The 21,569-nt window shown below is 35.6% G+C and overlaps 1 protein-coding gene across 7 annotated transcripts in view; it reads left to right on the plus strand.

Annotated features, from left to right (window-relative positions):
* The window catches only part of FUT8 (fucosyltransferase 8), a 398,079-nt gene that overhangs the window by 337,896 nt on the left and 38,614 nt on the right, over positions 1-21,569 (plus strand). For all 7 annotated transcript variants that reach the window (XM_046008252.1, XM_046008253.1, XM_046008251.1 and 4 more), the window contains one exon: positions 1,468-1,705. In XM_046008252.1, coding sequence (XP_045864208.1) covers positions 1,468-1,705 — 238 coding nt within the window. The remainder of the gene's footprint in view (positions 1-1,467; positions 1,706-21,569) is intronic.

Below are 21,569 nucleotides of genomic sequence, written 5' to 3' on the forward strand. Positions count from 1 at the left end.
CCTGGGAAATAGTTGTAGATTTGTGGTTTGGCAGGTGCTTTTTCTCAGGGCTCATATAAATTGAGAACTGGTTACTTTGCTTCTTACTTTGTGGAAGAAAAGATTCTGTTCCTGAAGGCACCCATCCTTTCTTTAAACCTTGCAGACAAAGCAGCTTAAAACTGCCTAGGCTAAGGAGTCCCTGTCAAAACAAATTTTTATTTGAAGACTAAGATGCCTAAGGATATTTAACAATAGCCCATATGAATTATAGCACAGTCAAAGCTTTAGAATAAAAAGGTCATCTCTCATTAACTAACCCTGTTGTACCCACTATTAGATAATATTGTTTTAACCACTTGCTATTCATCTTATAGCAGGGAATACAAATAGAAAAATGTTCCTCCTGATTAAAAATTGGCATAACAGTAGGTGGGCAGTTAGGTATAAAATAAAGGGGATAAAGAGATACAAACTTCCAGTTATAAAATAGTCAAGGAGATGTAAAATACAGCATAGGGAATGCAGTCAATAATATTGTAATAATGTTTGGTGACAGATGGTGACTACAGTTATGATGAGCATGAGTACTATATAGGATTGTTGAATCATGATGTACACCTAAAACTAACAAAGCACTTATGTTAATTATACTTCAATGACTAAAAAATTGGCATGATATAGAACATATTCTACTTTTTATTATGAAATAACTAGTAGCTATCGCCAAGATTGGTTTTTTTAAAGTCCTGAACTCATTTTTTTTATTCAGTGGTTTTATTTCCATAATGAAAAAATACATTTTGTTTGAGACATCTAGAACTCTGAAGATAGATGGAATTAAGAGGTAAATTATAGTTTTGCATTTAAGATGATTTGAGTTTCAGCTGAAAAGGTAAGCACAACATGCTGAAATAGAGCTGGAATAAATAAACTATTTTACTTCTTTCATAAAAATCTTAGTCTGTGCAACTCTGAGTTCAGAGATGATCGTACTTGCTTATTCTGAGTGATAGAGAACTGAAAGAGTATTTTTTTCAAGGTAATGCTTCATTTTATATTTGTTTAGTGATGTTTCCAAAGCAGTTGTTCCTTCTCATTGCCATCTCTTCAAAATAAACTTTCACTGGATTCTTTGAAATTCAATCCTTAAAGCTGGTTTCTTTGTTTAGTAAGATATACTGGATGAGGGCACCTGGGTGGCTCAGTTGTTTAAGCACCTGCCTTCGGCTCAGGTCATGATCCCAGAGTCCCAGGACTACATCCAGCATCAGGCTCCCAGCTCCACAGGGAGTTTGCTTCTCCCTCTGACCTTCTCCCCCCTCCTGCTCTCTCTCTCACTCTTTCTCTAATGGATAAATAAAATCTTAAAAAAAAAAAAAAAAGATATGCTGGATCAGTCCTGGCTAATTACATGATTTTTGACACTTGTCACTTATAAAGAGAAGATGACCTCTCTTCACCTTTGTCTGTCTTTCTCCCTGACAGAATCCCAAGGACTGCAGCAAAGCCAAGAAGCTGGTATGTAATATCAACAAAGGCTGTGGCTATGGCTGTCAACTCCATCACGTGGTCTACTGCTTCATGATTGCGTATGGTACTCAGCGAACACTCATCTTGGAATCTCAGAATTGGCGCTATGCTACTGGAGGATGGGAAACTGTGTTTAGACCTGTAAGTGAGACATGTACAGACAGATCTGGCACCTCCACTGGACACTGGTCAGGTAAGAAGGCTGTGCAGTATTTCACATTTCTGGGTTGAACTGCCACGTTCCACATTATCAGATTTCTAGGCTCAGTTTTATGGCTCATGGTCATCTTTTTCTCTGGATCCATGACTCTTCTACATTATCAAGGTAAAATTTAGAATGATATTTTGTTTTAAAAGTGCGTTATGACCTATTTCATTTCTAATGTTCATTTTTATCTGGATTTAGCAAAACCACTAAGTTTTTTTAAGGAATGAACTTAAATTTACTCTCTTAATGATAATACACGATTCACTTTTTAGGGTACTTTCACATTATTGAACTCATTTGATATTCATAATTATTTAGTAAAGTAGACTGATAAATGAGAATCTTCACCATGTGTGAGAATCACTTGGAAGGCTTATAAAAACACTGGCTTCTGATTCAGTAGGTTTGGGAGGAGTGCTAAGAATTTACATGTCTAACAAATTTTCCAGATCCAGGGACGACACTTTGAGAATCACTGAGGCAGACCATGCAGGCATCTTTACCTCCATTTTATAGTTCAGGACAATGAAACCTAACTTGCTTGTGCAATTTTAATTTTATTCAGGAAACATTTGATGAGGAAAAATATGAATAATGTACTGTGCTAGGCATTATCTCCAAGAATTTAGTGATAAAGGAAGTAAAATATAGTTTCTTACTGCTTATCTATTGTTCTTTCTACACCATGGTGATCTTTAAACAAGGTCTAACGTTGGGCTACCCCTGTGAAAATCCTGGCTTTTCAGTTTGTAATCTTGGGCAAGTTACGTAACCTAGGCTTTAGTTCACTCATCAGTAAAATGGGAAGTAATAATTTACTTAACTCTTTGAGTTGCTGGTAGGGTTAAGTGGAACAATATATGTAATGCACTTAGCATAGTACTTGATACATGAATTCTAGTAATTATTAGCTACTGTTTATAGCTTTATTCATTGGGTAGATATACAGTGAGTACCTACAGTGTGGCAGATAATGAACTAAGTGATTAGGTAAAATGCTAAACAAGACAATACACCATCTCTGCACTTAGATCTTGTGGGAAGTCAAAAATTTTTCAAAAGGCTGAGGCATTTATGTTTATTTCTCATGAAGCGGAGCATCTTTTTTCACAGATTTAACAGTAGATGTAGAATTAAGTAGCTCTGTCATTGCCAAAGTGAGTAACTTTAGTTCCTTTGTCTCTTTTTACCTCCTTTGGAAAATATCAGATACTACCTGACTCTTCACAGAAGCAACAGAAAAGTTAATTGGGTAATTTTTTTAAAAAAATATTTTATTTATTTGACAGAGAGAAATCACAACTAGGCAGAAAGGCAGGCAGAGGGAGGAGGAAGCAGGCTCCCTGCAGAGCAGAGAGCCCTATGTGTGGCTCCATCCCAGGACTCTGAGATCATGACCTGAGCCGAAGGCAGAGGCTTTAACCCACTGAGCCACCCAGGCGCCCCTAATTGGGTAATTTTTATAAAATGCTTTAAGTTGTGCTATAAAATTTTCTATATGAATTTATTTTTTATTTTTTAAAGATTTTATTTATTTACTTGAGAGAGAGAAAGAGAGCAAGCACACAAGCAGGGGGAGAGGGAATAGCAGAGGGAGAAGGAGGCTCCTTGCTGAGCAAGGAGCCCAACACAGGGCTCAATCCCAGAACCCTGGGATCATGACCTGAGCTGAAGGCAGACACTTAACTAACTGATCCACTCGGGTGCCCCAGTTCTATGTGGATTTAAAGTATTATTTTATGATGTGAGTTTTGCCTTCCTTAGGATGATTTAGGAGCCCTATTGTATATATCAACATATTTTTTCTTTGTAACTCCAAGTTTTAAAAGAACCTCTTAATCTAGAACCTTAGCTAAGCTTTGATTTTGAGGTTACATCTGCCATTGATCTGCTCTATAGTTTACAACTGGGGCAAACAGATTAGTGTCAAGGTTAGGAAGATACAGGAAAAGCAGTTCTGTCAGATTCGTGGTAGCTAGCTTTTTCATTTTGTGAACTTACTTTAATTTCAAGCCTCTTTGCTTGTGAAGTATGCAGCCAGAGTAGGGCAAGGTTCTTATGTTAATAGAAAAGTAAAAAACTTGGCCTCACTAGACTTACCAAATTTAGTATATAGTTTTGCCTTGCCTAAAAGCTACAACTAGTTGTTTGGTTTGATTTTTAGTCCTTGCTCATACATTTTGTAGTCTGTATTGGCAACTATAGCATTTGAAGGCTAAACAGGCTTGAATTTGAAACATGCAGAATTTCTGAATTTCTTAATGTTATAGTGATCCTTCTTTTATGTGGATTCTAAGGCCTAGTAGACACCAGCTGATTTATCCAGAATTATGCATCTTATAAATAACAAAACTGTGGCTGGCACATTGACTTCCACCTCCCTTCCATCTACATCCTTCCCAATTCATTCATGCCCAATACCTTACCCGTTACAACTATGGTAGGCACAGAGACTGTCTTGAATATCTAGGAACTAAATAAAATGACTAATTTATTTCCTCCCCCTGCCCTCTACCTTTTTTCAAACCTTCCATATAATTTTCACTGAAGAATTATCTGTGGTATTTTCTTCTCAGTCATTTGCAGTCCCCAATTAAAGAGTCATTTTATCATGGTAGCATAGAATTATGATTTTAATTTATAGATCTTTCCCTTATCACTACAGGTATTGTATAAAATCGTATACTTTTCTTTGTGCTAATGAATTAAACTGTGCCTGTTGGACACCTTTAATTAATTAAACTGGTGATTATTTTCAGTATGCTTACAGAACTCATTGTAACTAAAGTAATTTAGATGCTAATCATTTATCTAAAAGGAGGAAGAGATTTATGTTTCGAGCTTAGAATATTTTATTTTTATAAAAGCTGTGGTAGCTCTCCACTTCTGTTTCTGTTTATATACATTATCTGAATATATACCTTTTGGAGAAACTAACCTATTTCTCGAATAAGAGGAAACAGAATGAATTTTAATAAGCTCTTTAACATTAATCCTTCAGTTAGCCATAAATCAACTACTACATCTGTTATTGTACAGACTTGTATAAAGAATCTTGGGATATTTCCCCTGGCACCAGTGCCATGAAATTATTATTGTTTATACACACTTGACATGATGTGCCTGCAGGTGGAATTTAGTGATTTCTATTGAAATCTGTCACCAGTACAGGAATTAGTATGCACATCTGATCATTTCAGTAGCTAAAGCAAACCTTGTTGTGCGTTGAGTTCTGTTTTTCTCCTTCGTTATTTATGAAATCATATCCTTTGTACTAAATAATTTCATTAAGTGAAGCAAAATATTCAAAATTATGCTTCCAATTAAAATAATAATAATAATCTTTCCCATCACTGATAGATGTCATGTCTATTCTAAAGTTGCTGATAAAATGGACAATTTATTTTTCTGTATGTACAATTTATTTTTCTATATATACAAGCTGTTTCCTAAACCTGAACTAACTACATGTAATGAGACTCATTCTTCCAAATATATTCCTTATGATAATACAGAATGGAATCTTGGTGTTTAATGGTTTAAAGTATCAACAGTTAATTGATTTGATTTTTAATATAAACTGTTTGGAGCTATTATGATGGCCAGCTTCCAAAATGCTTATCTAGTTGATATAAATAGTCTTGAATAGATGATTTAGCAACAAAGAACCTCAGCCATTTAAACTCAATTCTCCACTCTTCTTTCTGTCCTAAAATTGAACATTTATTCAGATTAGCAGTTAAACCACTTTGACTATTTTGTATTTCCTTCTCTTGTCTTTTCCCACTGTCTTAATATGTAATAAATTGAACTGACTTAATTTGATAGGTCTAATTGGAAAACTTTCTTTTAAATGAAGATAATGACTAGTAACAAGAAGTGTTTCTAAATATGATAAAAATTTAATGCCCTAGAGGTGCCTGATTTAAATACATCTTTAGGTAGATTGACATTTGCTATATTTAGTTACCTAAACTGGAGGGTTACCTTCTCTCCATACTTCATTTCAAAAAGATTTTGGTCAGAGTTTTATTTGTCATCCTTATATGGAGGCAATCTTAAAATAAAAGTAATTTAACAAAAGCCTCTGCTCCATGCCAGGCACCATGCTGGACTACAAGCAGCAGACAGACACAGTCCCTGTCCTGTCAGGGGCAGCCTAGGGGGAAAGGCAGACAACTGAATGGACATTAAAATATATTGTGATATGGGTAAGTTGATAGGACTCTGAAGCACGTATCTAACACATATTTGGGATTCTTCTGGAAGAAGTGATTTTTAAACTGAGGCCCAAAGTATGAGTAGGAGTCAGCCAGATAGAGATGTGGTAGAAGAATTTTCTGTCATTGGGCACAACATGTGAAAAGAAAGGCAAGAGAGCATGGAATCACTGGGGAAACTAGAAGTAGTTCCTTGTAAAGTTTGGTTATTGAGAGACTGAAGTTTTGTTCCGAAAACATGTGTCATTTATTGGATTTCTATTTGGATGGTTGTACGATTTTGTTCCTCCCTAAAACCAATTTTTAGTTCAAGATTCAGAGCCCTTTGTTTTATTTTTCTTCAGAGATGGGCAGTGTTAGAAATTAATTGGCTTTCAGCTGGCTCTTGGTGTTATCCAAGTACCACTGAACTTTTTTTTAATTAAAATTTTTTTGTTTCATTTTTAATACCCTTTAGAGTTTATTCTTGGTAAATTTTTAAAAGCTGACAAATAACACAAACTAAAATTCAGAAAAAACAAAATATTGTTGTTAATTGTCTAAAACAGTTACAGAGTGCTATTTTTCCCTGCATTTTGAAATTGAATAATTTCTGTATGATAACAATTTGCTCTATCATTTTGTATGGAAGGAATAGAAAGGTAATTCAGCCCTCTAGCTTGGTTAGTCAAATTATTTTTCCAGTTTTATTGAGATATAATTATCATATGACATTGTATTAGTTTAAAGTGTACAACATAATAGTTAACATCCATCACTTCATATACTTACAAGGACTTTTAAGATTTACTCTTTTAGCAACTCTCAAATACACAGTATAGCCTTGTTAATTATAGCTGTTATGGTACATTATATCCCCGCCTAATTTACCTCTTAACTGGAAGTTGGTACCATTTGACCACCTTCACCCTTTTCCTCTACCTCTGCTCTTCTCCAGCCAATCTGTTCTATTTCGAGTTCAGTTTTTTTTAGATGGCACATACAAATGAGACCATATAGTATTTGTCTTTCTCTGACTTATATCACTTAGCATAATGTCCTCAAGGTCTATCGGTGTTGTCACAAATGCTGAGATTTCCTTCCTTCTCATAGCTGAATAATACTCCTCTATGTGTGTGTATTTTCTTTATCCATTCATCCGTTGGTGGACATGTAGGTTGTTTCTGTGTCTTGGCTATTGTGAATAAGGCTACAGTGAAAATGAGGGTACAGATACCTCTCTGAAGCAATGATTTCATTTCCTTTGGATATATACCCAGAAGTGGGATTGCTCAATCACATGGTAATTCTAACACTAAACTCCTTAAGCAAATTATCTGTCACTTAGGTCAAAAGGAAAATCTTTTTTTTTTTTAAGATTTTATTCATTTATTTGACAGAGAAAGAGAAAGTGAGCACAAGCAGGGGAGTGGGAGAGGGAGAAGCAGGCCCCCAGCCTAGCAGGGAGCCCATTGTGGGGCTCCATCCCAGGACCTTGGGACCATGACCAGAGCCAAAGGCAGACTAACTGACTGAACCACCCAGGTACCACAAAAGGAAAATCTTCAGCAAACAAAGTACAAATTAAATTATACTTCAAGTTTTCCTGTGAAACTGATATTTTTAACATTTAAAGAACTACTAAGATGCCGAATCATCTAAATGATCCAGCTAGTTTGTATCCTAAATAATGGCTAAACTCGCATAGACTGATTGATAAACCAATGAAGTGATTAAGAGTCTATAGGCATACTAGACCTATTAGGATAGGCTATGGATATGCTATGTGACATTTTTACAGTAATATTTTCAACCTTTGGTGATTGATTAATAGAAACTTGAAATAAATGCATATATTTTAGATCCCTCATGCTGCAAAGACATCTTGATTTCTCTGTTTAGGTAATGTGAGGAAGAGGAAAAAATATGGGCCCTGAGTTTGACCATATCTGATCTCACTTCTGTTGTTTTTATCTTTCTGGATTTCAGCAATTAATTATGGCTTCTGAACCTCTGTTTGGCTGTACAAAAAGCTCATGGTACTCAAGACCTACTTCTCTATCCACTTTAGTAGGGCTGTAATCACAAGGAAAAATGATTAAGAACTATAACAGGTATAAGGTCATTTTCATGTACAGTTTATTTTCATCATGTATGTTTGGTCCCAGATTTTAAAATACAAACATGATAATGGATATTAGATTATAACCTGCAACAACAGAAAAGTTTTTTTACTCTTAGATGAAGATTGAGCTTTTAAAAGAGCATCATATAGTTTTTCCTTTTTAAAATTGTAGCATTTATGTATATGATTTTACACAATACCTGTAGTGATAAAAGAAAGATCTATAAATTAAAATCGTAGTTCTCTGCTAGCATGATAAAATGACTTCTTTAATTAAGGACTGCAAATGACTGAGAAGAAAATACCACAGATAACTCTTCAGTGGAAATTATATGGACGGTTTGAAAAAAGGTAGAGGGCAGGGGAGGAAAAAAATTGGTCATTTTATTTAGTTCCTAGATATTCAGGACAGTCTCTGTGCCTACCATGGTTGTAATGGGTAAGGTGTTGGGCATGAATGAACTGGGAAGGATGTAGATGGAAGGGAGGTGGAAGTCAATGTGCCAGCCACAGTTCTGTTATTTATAAGATGCATAATTTGGAAAATCAGCTGGTGTCTACTAGGCCTTAAAATCTGCATAAAAGAAGGATGGTTTCTAGAACCTGTTTAACTATAACATTAAAAAATTGAAAGAGATCCAGAGAAGAAAGATAACTTCTGAGAATAACCTCTAGACATTAAAATATCTCTGTGTTTAATAAACCTTCTGTTGAATCATAATAAAATTCTAGACTGAAGAGTCTCCCCTGCAGCTACCTTAAGTCTCCATCTCAGTATTTTTCCTGTACCAACACATCTGAGGTACAAGATTTACTCCCACCCCTAACAGTGGCTCACTGTAGTTAGTGATTTTTTTTTAAGTGGCTGAGTTTGGGGGGTAAGAGGTGGTGGTACTGGGCTTGGAGAGTGAATTGGTGCCATAAATCGTTGAAAAGCAAGCTGTCTGTGCTTCAAGATTCCAATGGCTCTCTCTGTCCTATACCCCACTCCTCTAAGAATTACTGACCTAAGCAAGTATCATTGCTGATGCATAAGGACTTTTGCTTCAACCTGTATGACTTTTGTTTTGCTATTCATGTTTCATAAAAGAAAGAAAGAACTTGGTTTCAAGAATGTAAAATACCAGATTTTAAGTATGTCTCAGAAGAACTCAAACTACTTTTCACTATGACATTTCCTTTATCTTCAGCTTCCCACTGAAAGACATAAAAAGAAGCCTTTGATATCTCCTTTATAGTTATGAAATACAAGATTAGGGAGCTGAAGCTTTGTCTACACAACAGCCTTGCCTGGAGTGAGCCCACATAGAGGCTTACTTCCAAATTTATTCCTACAAGTGCTTTTCAAGTTGAATTATAAGTAAACCAGGGGAAAGTGAGTCAGAGGCTTACAAACTGCCAGGATAAACATGGTACATTTTCCTGGACTATTAATTTTAGTTGCTGGTACATAAGTTCAGTCATTTTCAAATAATAAAACAAACAGGATATTAAAATGGTGTAAAATGAAAAATTTGATTAAACATCAAACTTCAGCCCATTGGTTTAGACTAAGATTTGCAAGTAGTGTAAGTTTACCCTCCTTTGCTATTGGGAGCATTTTGCTGGAAAACTTTAAGAAGCACCATTCTATATTTGGAATTTTAGTTTATTTTATCCTCAAGAGGAAACTCTAGAGGGCAATAGGGCCTAGGTCTTTTGGGTTATTTACACAGGACTAAGCACTTGATCAGAACATAATAAGTGCAACAAAAGAAACATAGAAACCTACCTCTCCTGCATCATGGCCCAAATTTCAAACTGTTACCCTGCAAAGCTGTATGAAGCACTTTTACCAAATTGTAGATTGTGTTTTTTTTAAAAGATAGGTTATCGCTAAGAATGAATCTTTTTAGAAATATATTCTGGGCTTTTTAGACAAGGTTCTGGCAGAATGAGTTCAGAGATAAAAAAGAGGTATGTTTTAGGAAGTAGCAATACGCAATAAGCATTAAAGTGGAGTAGAAACAATTTCACTGGGAAAGTTTTTGAAAAGTGCTCTTACATCTAGTTAGAACCTATCCAAGGTTGCTGGAGCTAGAAATAGGATCCAGGTACTCTTATTCCCTGTGCAGTGTCTGGGCCACATAGATAGCCATGATACCAGTCTCAGAAATTATCAGTGGTTTTGTAAATACAGGTACATTTTTATGTTACAAGTGTATTTCTTTTTTTTTTTTTTTTTAAGATTTATTTATTTGACAGAGATTACAAGTAGGCAGAGAGGCAGGCAGAGAGAGAGAGAGGAAGAAGCAGGCTCCCAGCCAAGCAGAGAGCCGATGCGGGGCTCGATCCCAGGACCCTAGGATCATGACCTGAGCTGAAGGCAGAGGCTTTAACCCGCTGAGCCACCCAGGCACCCCTATAAGTGTATTTCTTAAAGATTTGGTTAGGGGCACCTGGGTGGCTCAGTAAGTTGGGCATCTGCCTTCCACTCAGGTCGTGATCTTGGGGTCCTGAGATTGAGTCCCATGGAGGTCTCCCTGCTCAGTGGGGAGCCTGCTTCTCCCTCTCCAACTCCCCCTGCTTGTGCACTCTCTCTCTTTCTCTGTCAAATAAGTAAATAAAATCTTTTTTAAAAAGAAAGATTTGCTATAAATTGAATTATTATAAATCCAAGTCATGTTTTAAATATTTTAGTGGAGCTAGATAAAGGATTCCCAAAGGAAATCCTTTTCTAAAGTAAAGAACCTTTCTTCTAATATGATCTAGTAGTCCTCAGATTCATCAATTGTTTTTCCTTCCTCCCTTCCTTCCTTCCTTCCTTCCTTCCTTCCTTCCTTCCTTCCTTTTTCAAATGTTTGGCTTCATCTATGTAAGTCTTTGAGGTTCAGTCATATTTAGCTTTTGATTTATACATCAAAGTATATAAAAGGACGAGTGCAGTCTTTCAGTAGCATTTTGATAAGAGTTCTGTTTGTTTAAAGCATGTAGATCACATTCAAGTTTAGAAATAATTCTACAAATAGATAACTATTGAAATGATAAAGAAAGTTAAGAATGCCTCCTAGCTCTTTTGGCTAGTTTTATATGCAAGAGTTCTGAGTATGATATAAATCTAGAATTTCCTTATCGTTTTTCCTCAAGGTTATATAAATTATAAGTTAATTCCAAGGAATAGGAAAAGATAATAGTCCATGATCTTTAGTGGAATTATACATATCCTTTTTTTCCTTCCAAAAGGATGTTGCTGAGTAAGAAAACTCAGTAGAGATTTATACATTAGATAACAATATAAAATTTAATATATATATATGTAATTTAGATAATAGACTTTCCTTCTCACACATTTTCCTTGCCTTTGGCAGAAGGTCAAAAGCAGATTGCAGAATTATAAACCGCCCTAACTGATACTTTAGGGTTCAGTATTCTTTCTCCTGTTTTGTTTCTCAGAAAGCTTGGAATAAAAATATTACTGACAGTATTGGAAATGATTAGACCTGAGTTCCCTACCTTTTCAAAAAGAGGTACTCCTTTTCATTCAATTGAAGTTTAATCTACTAATATAAGTAGCCTTATACAATGCAGATTGTATTTCCTAGAAGCAAGAAATTGCAGATAATAATGCTATAAGTCAAATGGATTTTGCCAAAAGATATAATACTATAATTAGGATTATTATAATTCTTACTCAAAAATTGTGTGTCTGGTGCACCTGGCTGACTCAGTCTGTAGAGCTTGTGACTCTTGATCTCGGGATTATAAATTCAAGTCCCACATTGGGTGTAGAGATTACTTAAAAAAAAACAAAAACAAAAACAAAACTAAAGGGGCACCTGGGTTGAGTGTCCGACTCCTGATTTCAACTCAGGTCATGATCTCAGGGTTGAGAGATCAAACCCTGGGCATGGATGTGGTCATCTTAATACCTGTCCTATGTACCTTACAGAGTTATGAGGATTCAAAGTGGTAACGTATTTGACAAGGCTTTATATATTTTAAACCACCCTGTTTGTTTTTATTAGCACTTTAGCTTTATGGAAATAATAATAAGATAACCTTTGAAGAATATAATATCTATATTTTAAAAGTAATGTGTTATTTCTATTTCAGAGGAAAGATTATCTTATGGTAGAAACAAGTGTTAGTGAGGATGTGGGGAGAAAGGAATCGTTTTGCACTGTTGGTGGGAATGCAAACTGGTGCAGCCACTGTAGACATCAGTATGGGATTCCTCAAAAAGTTAAAAATAGTACTACCCTACAATCCAGTAATCACACTATGGGAATTTATGCAAAAGATACAAAAACACTAATTTACAGGGATACATAGACCCTGTGTTTATTGTAGCATTGCTTACAATAGTCAAATTATGGAAGCAGTGCAAGAGTGCATTGATGGATGAATGGATAAAGAAGATATGGAATATTATTCAGCCATAAAAAGAATGAAATTTTGCCATTTGCAGTGACATCGATGGAGCTAGAGAATATAATGGTAAGCCAAATAACTCAGAGAAAGACAAATACCATACAATTTCATTCATATGTGAAATTTAAGAAACAAAACAAATAAGCAAAAGGAAAAAGAGAGAGAGAAACCAAGAGACAAACTCTTTAACTATAGAGAGTCAACTGATGGTTACCAAAGGGTGGTGGGGAGGGGTGGGTTAAATAGACGATGGGGATTGAGGAGAGCACTTATCATGAGCACTGGGTGATGTATGGAATTGTTGAATCACTGTATTATACACCTAAGACTAATATAACACTAGTTGTATCCATAGGTGAACATTTATTTTTATTATATATATATGATGACTTGTGTATTCCCTCATTGATAGACGTTTAAGTTATTTCAAGTTTTTGCCATTATAAATAATGGTTAATGAATATCTTTGTGCATGTCCCCTTGTGCATATGTGTTAGTTTCTCTAGTGCAGTGCGTATCAGTTTTTCACATCTTACCATATGTTAAAATATGTCTTCCCTGCCCATATTATCACCTGGGAGGTGGTGGTATATGGCAAAGCTACAGAGATCTCTATGGCAGTGTGTTACAGATAAAATCTTGTGCTCTAATGAAGGGGTAGGCAAACTGTAGTCCTCAGGCAAACTCAGGTCCCCACTATTTTGGTAGTTTTACTAGAACACACCCATGCCCATTTGTTAACATAGTGTCTATGGCTGCTTTCATACCATGGTGGCAGAGTAGAATAGTTGCAACAGAGACTTACGGCCTGCAAAGCTAAAATATTTACCATCTGGCCTTTTACTAAAAAAAGTTTGCTGACTCCTACTCTAAAATAATAATTACCAAACAAATACGGCTTCAACCATTATAAATTTGTGAATACTTTTTTAAAAATTTGATCTCTTTCATGTATTTATTAATGTGAGGTTAAAGTAATTTCTGGTGAAATAACAGATCTTAATTGTGTAATTCAGTGAGTTTTGATAGTGTTACTAACACCCTTATCCAAGTCTTAAATTAGTTTTTAAAATTGGGCTGTTTATCTTTTTATTTTTAATTTATAGGAGGTATGTGTGTGTGTTTCTGGATATGAGCTTTTATCATAAACATGATTTGTGGGGCGCCTGGGTGGCTCAGTGGGTTAAAGCCTCTGCCTTTGGCTCGCATCATGATCTCAGGGTCCTGGGATTGGGCCCTGCATGGGGCCCTCTGCTCAGCGGAGAGCCTGCTTCCCTTCCTCTCTCTCTGCCTGCCTCTATTGTGATTTCTCTCTGTCAAATAAATAAATAAAATCTTTAAAAAATATATATATATATATTTATAAAAATATGATGGCCTTATCGTGGCTTATAACAAAATCCCAATAGAATTGAACCCTCTTGATGTCTTATAAATTTTATTGTGATAGAACTTCACCTTGGCATACTTGTACATTAGTTAAAAATACTACTAATAAAAGACTTTTAAAATTTTTATTCCTAATATTTTTAGTAAAACATAAAAATATGTTAAGTGAAACTGAAAATAACTAAGAAAGTACTTAACATTGAAAAATACTAAGTTAAAAAATAGCTGAGTTTAAATGTACTTTATGGACTAAAGATGACATTTTTCTGTACAAATTCTCAGCTTTGTATGTGTATGTCTGTCTCTTTGGGTATCTTTGGCTCAGTAAACATTTATTGAATACTTCTCAGTTTAGGCACTGTGAAAGTGATGCTACTTATAGCAATAGCTAACATTTAGTGAATCTTACTACTATGTAACAGTGCTTAAAATTTTGCATATGTTATTTCATTTAATATTCACAATTAGTGCTCACTTCGGCTGCACATATACTAAAATTGAAATACTATTCACAATTAACCTATATGGTAGGTATTGCCGTATTTTATGTAGATGAGTAATTTGCTAGAAGTAAAAAAGAAATCCTCAGTTTGCGAGTCACATTATAGATTTTTAAGAAAGAGCCCCTGTTCTCAAGAAGCCCCCAATCTAAATAGTAGATTAACATAATCATTTAAAAAAATTGATCTCATGAGACAAAATATAGTTAGTGATGTTATAAAGATATAAACAAGGCCCTAAGGGATTGGGAAATATTGTCATTCTAGCCAGAAAAATGAGAAGGAAATGGCTTTTGTACTGGTCTTTTTTTTTTTTTTTAAGATTTTATTTATTTATTTGTCAGAGAGAAAGAGATAGAGAGGGAGAGCGCACAAGCAGGGGAGCTGCAAGCAGAGGGAGAAATGGGCTCCCTGCTGAGCAAGGAGCTCAATGTAGGGCCTGCTCCCAGGACCTCGGGATCATGACCTGAGCTGAAGGCAGATGCTTAATGACTGAGCCACCCAAACATCCCTGAACTGGTCTTAAAAAAATTGTAAAATGACCAGAAATCTTAGATACAGAATTCTGCAGACTGGATTGCTTTTCAGATGATGATAAAAATGCCAATGTGCCTGTTATATCTTTTTTTAAAATTTTTTTAATTAACATATAATGTATTATTTGCCCAAGAGGTACAGGTCTCTGAATCATCAGGTTTACACACTTCACAGCACTTACCATAACACATACCTTCCTCAATGTTCATAACCCAACCACCCTCTCCCTATCCCCCACCCCCTGGCAACCCTCAGTTTGTTTTGTGAAATTAAGAGTCTCTTATGGTTATATCTTACTTAGAATAATGCCAAAGTGTCAGAACTCCTGGGCATTATTTTTCCTTCTGCCTCTCCTTTGCTCAAGTATGTGGAAGCGAGCATTAAACCATCTGCTTCTCAGTTTATCGTTTAGGAGAATGTGACTAAAAAATTGACCCGATAGCACTTACATTGCATTTTTCAAGGGACACCAAAACAAATCTGATAGAGGGTACTTAGGTACAAGTATTTACTCAGCTGTAAAAGTTTAAAAATGATAGTGCTTTAGTTAAATAAACCTTGCATTTTGTATTCATTCTTAACAGTCATTGAAGAGGTGAAGCTGAAAGCCAGTGTTTACATTCACAGTAATTGCAATTCTTATGATAGGTTTCTTATGTATGGGAATTCAACATGTAATTTTATAACATTAACAATCATTTTGAAAAGCAATAAATTAATGCAGCTATGCTTTTGAAGAATATCAGCAAAAGCAGTCAATACAGAATTGCTCGTTAGGAAATTTTTTAATTAAATTGAGGAAATGACAGGATTGGCTTTATTCTTATTACTCAGACCTTTGTTGTAAAGCATGGCAAGGATATAAACAATGAATGTCACTCTGGAAGATTTGTGTGCTTTCTAAATTAAGCACACAAGAAAGTATTAAGCTATATCAGGAGATGCATTTTCTGCTAGCATAATTTATAATATGAAAGTTAAATAATTAATCAAATGGTTAGATACAGCGGGATTTTTCTCAAAAAGAGAGATAAAGATAAATTACCCCATGCCAATTGAACAATATTCCAAACACAAAAAAATAAAGTCAGGGGGAGGCATAAAGCTTCTTTAATTTTGTAGTTTGTGTAGACTGCCATCTATTGTGTGAGTGATATATGTGATGTCCATATTCATGACATTTAAAAAAATCTAACACTAGCTTCAAGCTACTTTTTCTGAATATCATTAATCTTAATATGTAATTATTGAACTAATTAATGTATATATGGACAAGTCACTGTTCCCTAGTCTGTTGTGGATATATAATTTAAATGTTTCTCATTTGATTAAATGAAATCTCTTTTTTGAACACTTTTCTTAGACTGAAAAGAAATATGTATTAGTGATAAGAGGCAATTTTGGTTTCTGTGTTCTATTGTTGGTGCAGGTATTTCATTTGGCATTAATTTTATATAAAAATGTATATTTCATGGCGTTTTTAGTTGTTCAACAAAAGACTGATACATGTTTTACTATAACAACTGTTAGCATGCCCCTAAGTACTTATTTATATGCATTCCTCTCTATTCTACTAGTGAAATTATCTATATAATTGAGTAAAAACAGGAGTGGCCACAGATGCATAAGAAAACACTTCTGCAAATTATTGCATTTGCCATCCACTTCTTAAAGATCATTTTGCAATTCTGTCCCATTGAAATGAATTGCCTGGATCTTTAGAGTATGCTAAGAAGACTAAAGTAAAAGAGAGGGAAAAGAATCATTTGGAGAAGTTTTGAATGAAGTCTTTGCATTCTCACTTAAAAATAGTCTGAACCCTCTGTCTAGCCATGTCATTATTTAGAAAGAGCAGGGAAAGAAATGTTTCCACAGCTGTATGTTGATGGAATGAATTGTTTGTTGTCGGGGCAAGCTAGCATTTTAAAGCTATTGTTTTTTTAGTAAAACATAATATGTTGTTATCTAGTTTTATGTTTAATCAGTTTAGTTTAATCAAATGCTATTTTGTATCAGGAACCACAGATAAGAAATACTTAAAGGAAAAGACTGTTCAATCTGTGGATTTTTTTTTTTTTTTAAGATTTTACTTATTTATTTGTCAGAGAGAGAGGGAGAGAGAGCAAGTGAGCACAGGCAGACGGAGGCAGAGGGAGAAGCAGGCTCCCTGCCAAGCAAGGAGCCTGATGTGGGACTCGACGCTGGGATCATGACCTGAGCCGAAGGCAGCCGCTTAACCAACTGAGCCACCCAGGCAGTCCCGATCTGTGAATTTTTTAAAAGGCACATTGTTCTTTCTCCTGTCCTTCCTCTTTATGTTTAGGTTAGTGACTAGAAATAAGGAAAAGGTAAAAGCTCGGACTTTTTTTTTCCCTTGCTTGACATTTTACAACCTCTTTTGTCACTGGAGTGAGACAACACATTTTTTTGCAGTGTTCCACTCAGTTTCCCAATTCAAAACAGAGATTCAGACACATTTTTTTCCTAGCAGTACTGTGTGGAAGAATTCACTTTCTATCAGTGACTGTTACAGAAAACAGTAAGAATGATGCAATCAACTCTCTCCTAAATTAACTAAACAAGATATAACTGTACATCATTTAAAACAGTGTAGTCAGAAAGTCATTTTTCCTTCATTTTGAATAGTTTTTTGCCATGCTGAGTAACTTAACACCAGGGTACAGAAATGATATGTAGAAGCCATAGTCCACCATGTGGGTAAGACATGCCTCAAGAAATAGAAAGCTTTTGTGTTTTGTTGCATGATGGTGAACAGCTGTAACCATCAGCTAGCTTGCCCCTTTTGGCAGCTGGCTGATTTTAGCATTAAAATAAAATTGCATGCTATTTGCCTCTAGTGCCTGGCCCTCAATTAAAATTTTAAATGTATTCTTATCATCCCCTAACACAAAGCTCATTTATGCAGTCCCAAATCTAGCCTGAGACACCTGTTCTTGAATCCTTTTTTTTTTTAATTCAGAAAATTTCAGTGTGAAATAAATCTCTGTGCTGCGTCATGCTAGAATAAAAAAAGCATAAATTATTATAATGGAACCAGATCAAGCTACTTAGATGGGCTTAGTGAGTGGTTGAGACCTGTTAATGGATATGAGATATTATTACACCAAAGCCATTTCAGTAAAGGATTAATGTTGTTAATTTTAAGAGTTGTTTTGTTTTTGTTTTGTTAACAACAGTCTGGACACAATAAATAGGGAAAGGGGTTTGATTATATATCGCTTTGATTTCTTGTAAGCCTTAAAGTTCCATCAGTTAGGAAAGAGTAAGAAACAATTATATGTATGGACAAATTTTATGTAGCTGTTTGTCATAAAAGAAAGAGGACTTCGGAAGCACTGTATTTTCATTTATCTCAAATTATAGCCTTCAGATCACAATTGACCAGAAAGTTCCTACAGTTGTGAACTGAAAACATCTATACAGAGGTAGAAATTAAATACATTCAGATAGGACAAGTTTCTTTCCAGGGCAGAGGTTTCAGTTAAACCGTGACTCATACTGAATTTAAGCTATTCCTCCATATAGTCTTACAGTCGGACTGAGAAAGGCTTTGGTTTAATAGAATGCTCTCTTTGTATTTCTAATTTGTGGTAAATTTAGCCTTTGTTAGTTGGTTAGAGGTTTCATTGAACTCTTTCCAGGCCTTTCTCTCTCTTCAATCAAAGGAAACACCTTATCTTTTCCTATAATTAATCATTTTTAGCACTTTCTTTGATACCCTTTTTTTAAAATTATTTTTAAAGAGCTTTCCTCATTTTGTCTCTCCAGAAAACAACTCTAAGGGGAGGTAACATGATTTTTAATTAATACATGAAAAAGAAGGATCAGAGATTATGTTAACTGTACAACAGTGTCAGAAATCAGAACTTCCTGGATTTAATTTCATCTGGATCAGATTGTTGTTCTGTTTTAATGCCAAATTTATTCATTCCATTTGGCACATTTTAAAATAAATTTTTAAAATATATAGCAATGAACACCCATTGTTGAAAAACCCAGAAAGTATAGAAAATGTAACAAGGAAAATAAAAATACATAAATATATGTGTGTATGTGTGTGTGAGTTCTTCTAGGTTTTTTTTTTTAGATTTTATTTATTTATTTGACAGACAGAGATCCCAAGTAGGCAGAGAGGCAGGCAGATCTTTTAGTCTTTTTTGAATGCTTTTTTTTTTAATTAATAGATTTTGTTTCTTAGAGCAATTTTATGTGTTGTTTTTTTTTTTTTTTAAGATTTTATTTATTTTTTTGACAGGCAGAGATCACAAGCAGGCAGAGAGGCAGGCAGAGAGAGAGAGGAGAAAGCAGGCTCCCCGCGGAGCAGAGAGCTAGATGCGGGGCTCGATCCCAGGACCCTGGGATCACGACCCTAGCCGAAGGCAGAGGCCTTAACCCACTGAGCCACCCAGGCGCCCCCAATTTTATGTTTATAGAAAAATTTGTTAGAAAGCACTTTGGTGTAGTACACTTGTTACAGTCATTGAACCAGTATTGCTATATTATTTTTGAAGTCCATAATTTACTTTAGGGTTCAGTCTTTGTGTTATATAGTTCTATGGGTTTAGCCAAATGCATAATGTTATGTATCCACCATTACATAAACCTATGCAGTACTTTCACTGGCTTAAAAAACTCCTGTGCTCCACCAGTTCATCCCCACTCCCTTCCTCCAACCTCTGGCAAGCACTGATTTTCTTTTTCTGTCTCTGTAATTTCGCCTTTTCTAGACTGTCATATAGTTGGAATCATACATCAGGAGTCTTTTATGACTGCCTGCTTTTTCAAAAAGTTCCTGTGTCTTTTTGTAGCTTGACCATTCATTTCTTTTTGCTGAATGATATTGAATGCTTTGGATGCACTACAGTTTGGGTATTCACCTACTGAGGGACATTTTGGTTGCTTCCAGTTCGGGGCAATTAATGAATAAAGCTGGTATAAACATTCTGTAAGTTTTCAAAGTATTTGGGTAAATACTTAACAGAGTGCTTGCTTGGTGGAATGGTAAGACTATGTGTAGCTTTATAAGAAACGGCAAAAACTGTCTTCCAAAATGGCTGTCTCAGTCTGCTTGAGCTGCTGTACAGACATTATTTTTCATAGTTCTAGGAGCTGAGAAATCCAAAATCAGAGCGCCAGCAAATTGATTCTTGGCGAGAGCCCTCTTCCTGGCTTGCCAAGGGAGCTACTTTCTTGCTGTAATCTCATAGGATAAAGAGCGAAGATAAAGTGACTCTTCCTCTTTTTATGAGGGCATTAATCCCATCTGCGAGGCCCCACCCTCATGGCCACATCTAAGCCCAATTACCTCCCGAAGACATCCCCCCACCACCACCTCTTTAACCCTCATAGCACTGGATAAGACTTCAACTCCTGAATTTGGGGAGGACACAAACATCCGGTCCTTAACAGTAGCGATAGCATTTTGCATTCTCAGAAGCAGTGAATGAAAGTTTGTGTTACCAGGCGCCTGGGTGGCTCCGTGGGTAAAAGCCTCTGCCTTCAGCTCAGGTCATGATCCCAGGGTCCTGGGATTGAGCCCCTCATCTGGCTCTCTGCGCAGCAGGGAGCCTACTTCCATGTCTCTCTCTCTCTGCCTACTTGTGCTCTCCATCTGTCAAATAAATAAATAAAAATCTTTTTAAAAAGAGAGAGACTTTAAAAAAAAAGAAGAAAGTTTGTATTGCTCCCCATCCTCACCTGCATTTGGTGTTGTCACTGTTAGATTTTAGCCATTCTAATAGGCATGTAGTGGAATTCTGTTTTAATTTATAATGCACTAATGATCGGTAATGTTGTGCATCATTTCATGAATTTATTCTCCATCTGTATGTCTTCTTTAGTGAAGTGTCCGTTCTGATCTTTTGCCCATTTTTTTGATAGAGTTGTTTGTCTTCTTGTTGAGTTTTAGGAGCTCTTTTTTGAATGTAAGTCTGTTAACAGATATTTTCTCCCTTCTGTGGCTTTTTGTTTACTTCTTTTAATGTCTTTCACAGAGCCGAATTTTTCAATTTTAATGGATTCTTAGATTGTGCTTTTGGTGCTGTATGTAAAAACTCAGGGCCAACCCAAGGTCACCTATATTTTCTCCTGTACTTGTTTTCTAAAATTGTTACAGTTTTGAGTTTTACATATGGTCTATGTTCCATGTTGAGTTAATTTCTGAGAGAGATACAAGGTCAATGTCTAGATTTTTTTCTTTTCTTTTTTCTCTTTTATTTCTCTCTCTCTCTGTCCCTCTCTCTCTTTTGCCTGTGGACGTGCAGTTGTTCTAGCACCATTTGTTAAAAGACTCTTCTTCTCATACAAATGGCTATCAGACACATGAAAAAATGTTCATCATCACTAGCCATCAGGGAGATTCAAATTAAAACAACATTGAGATACCACCTAACACCAGTTAGAATGGCCAAAATTAGCAAGACAGGAAACAACGTGTGCTGGAGAGGATGTGGAGAAAGGGGAACCCTCTTACACTGTTGGTGGGAATGCAAGTTAGTGCAGCCACTTTGGAGAACAGTGTGGAGATTCCTGAAGAAATTAAAAATAGAGCTTCCCTATGACCCTGCAATTGCACTGCTCGGTATTTACCCCAAAGATACAGATGTAGTGAAAAGAAGGGCCATTTGTACCCCAATGTTTATTGCAGCAATGGCTACGGTCGCCAAACT

Source organism: Meles meles, chromosome 6 (assembly GCF_922984935.1).
Source record: "Meles meles chromosome 6, mMelMel3.1 paternal haplotype, whole genome shotgun sequence".
Classification (NCBI taxonomy): Eukaryota; Metazoa; Chordata; class Mammalia; order Carnivora; family Mustelidae; genus Meles; species Meles meles.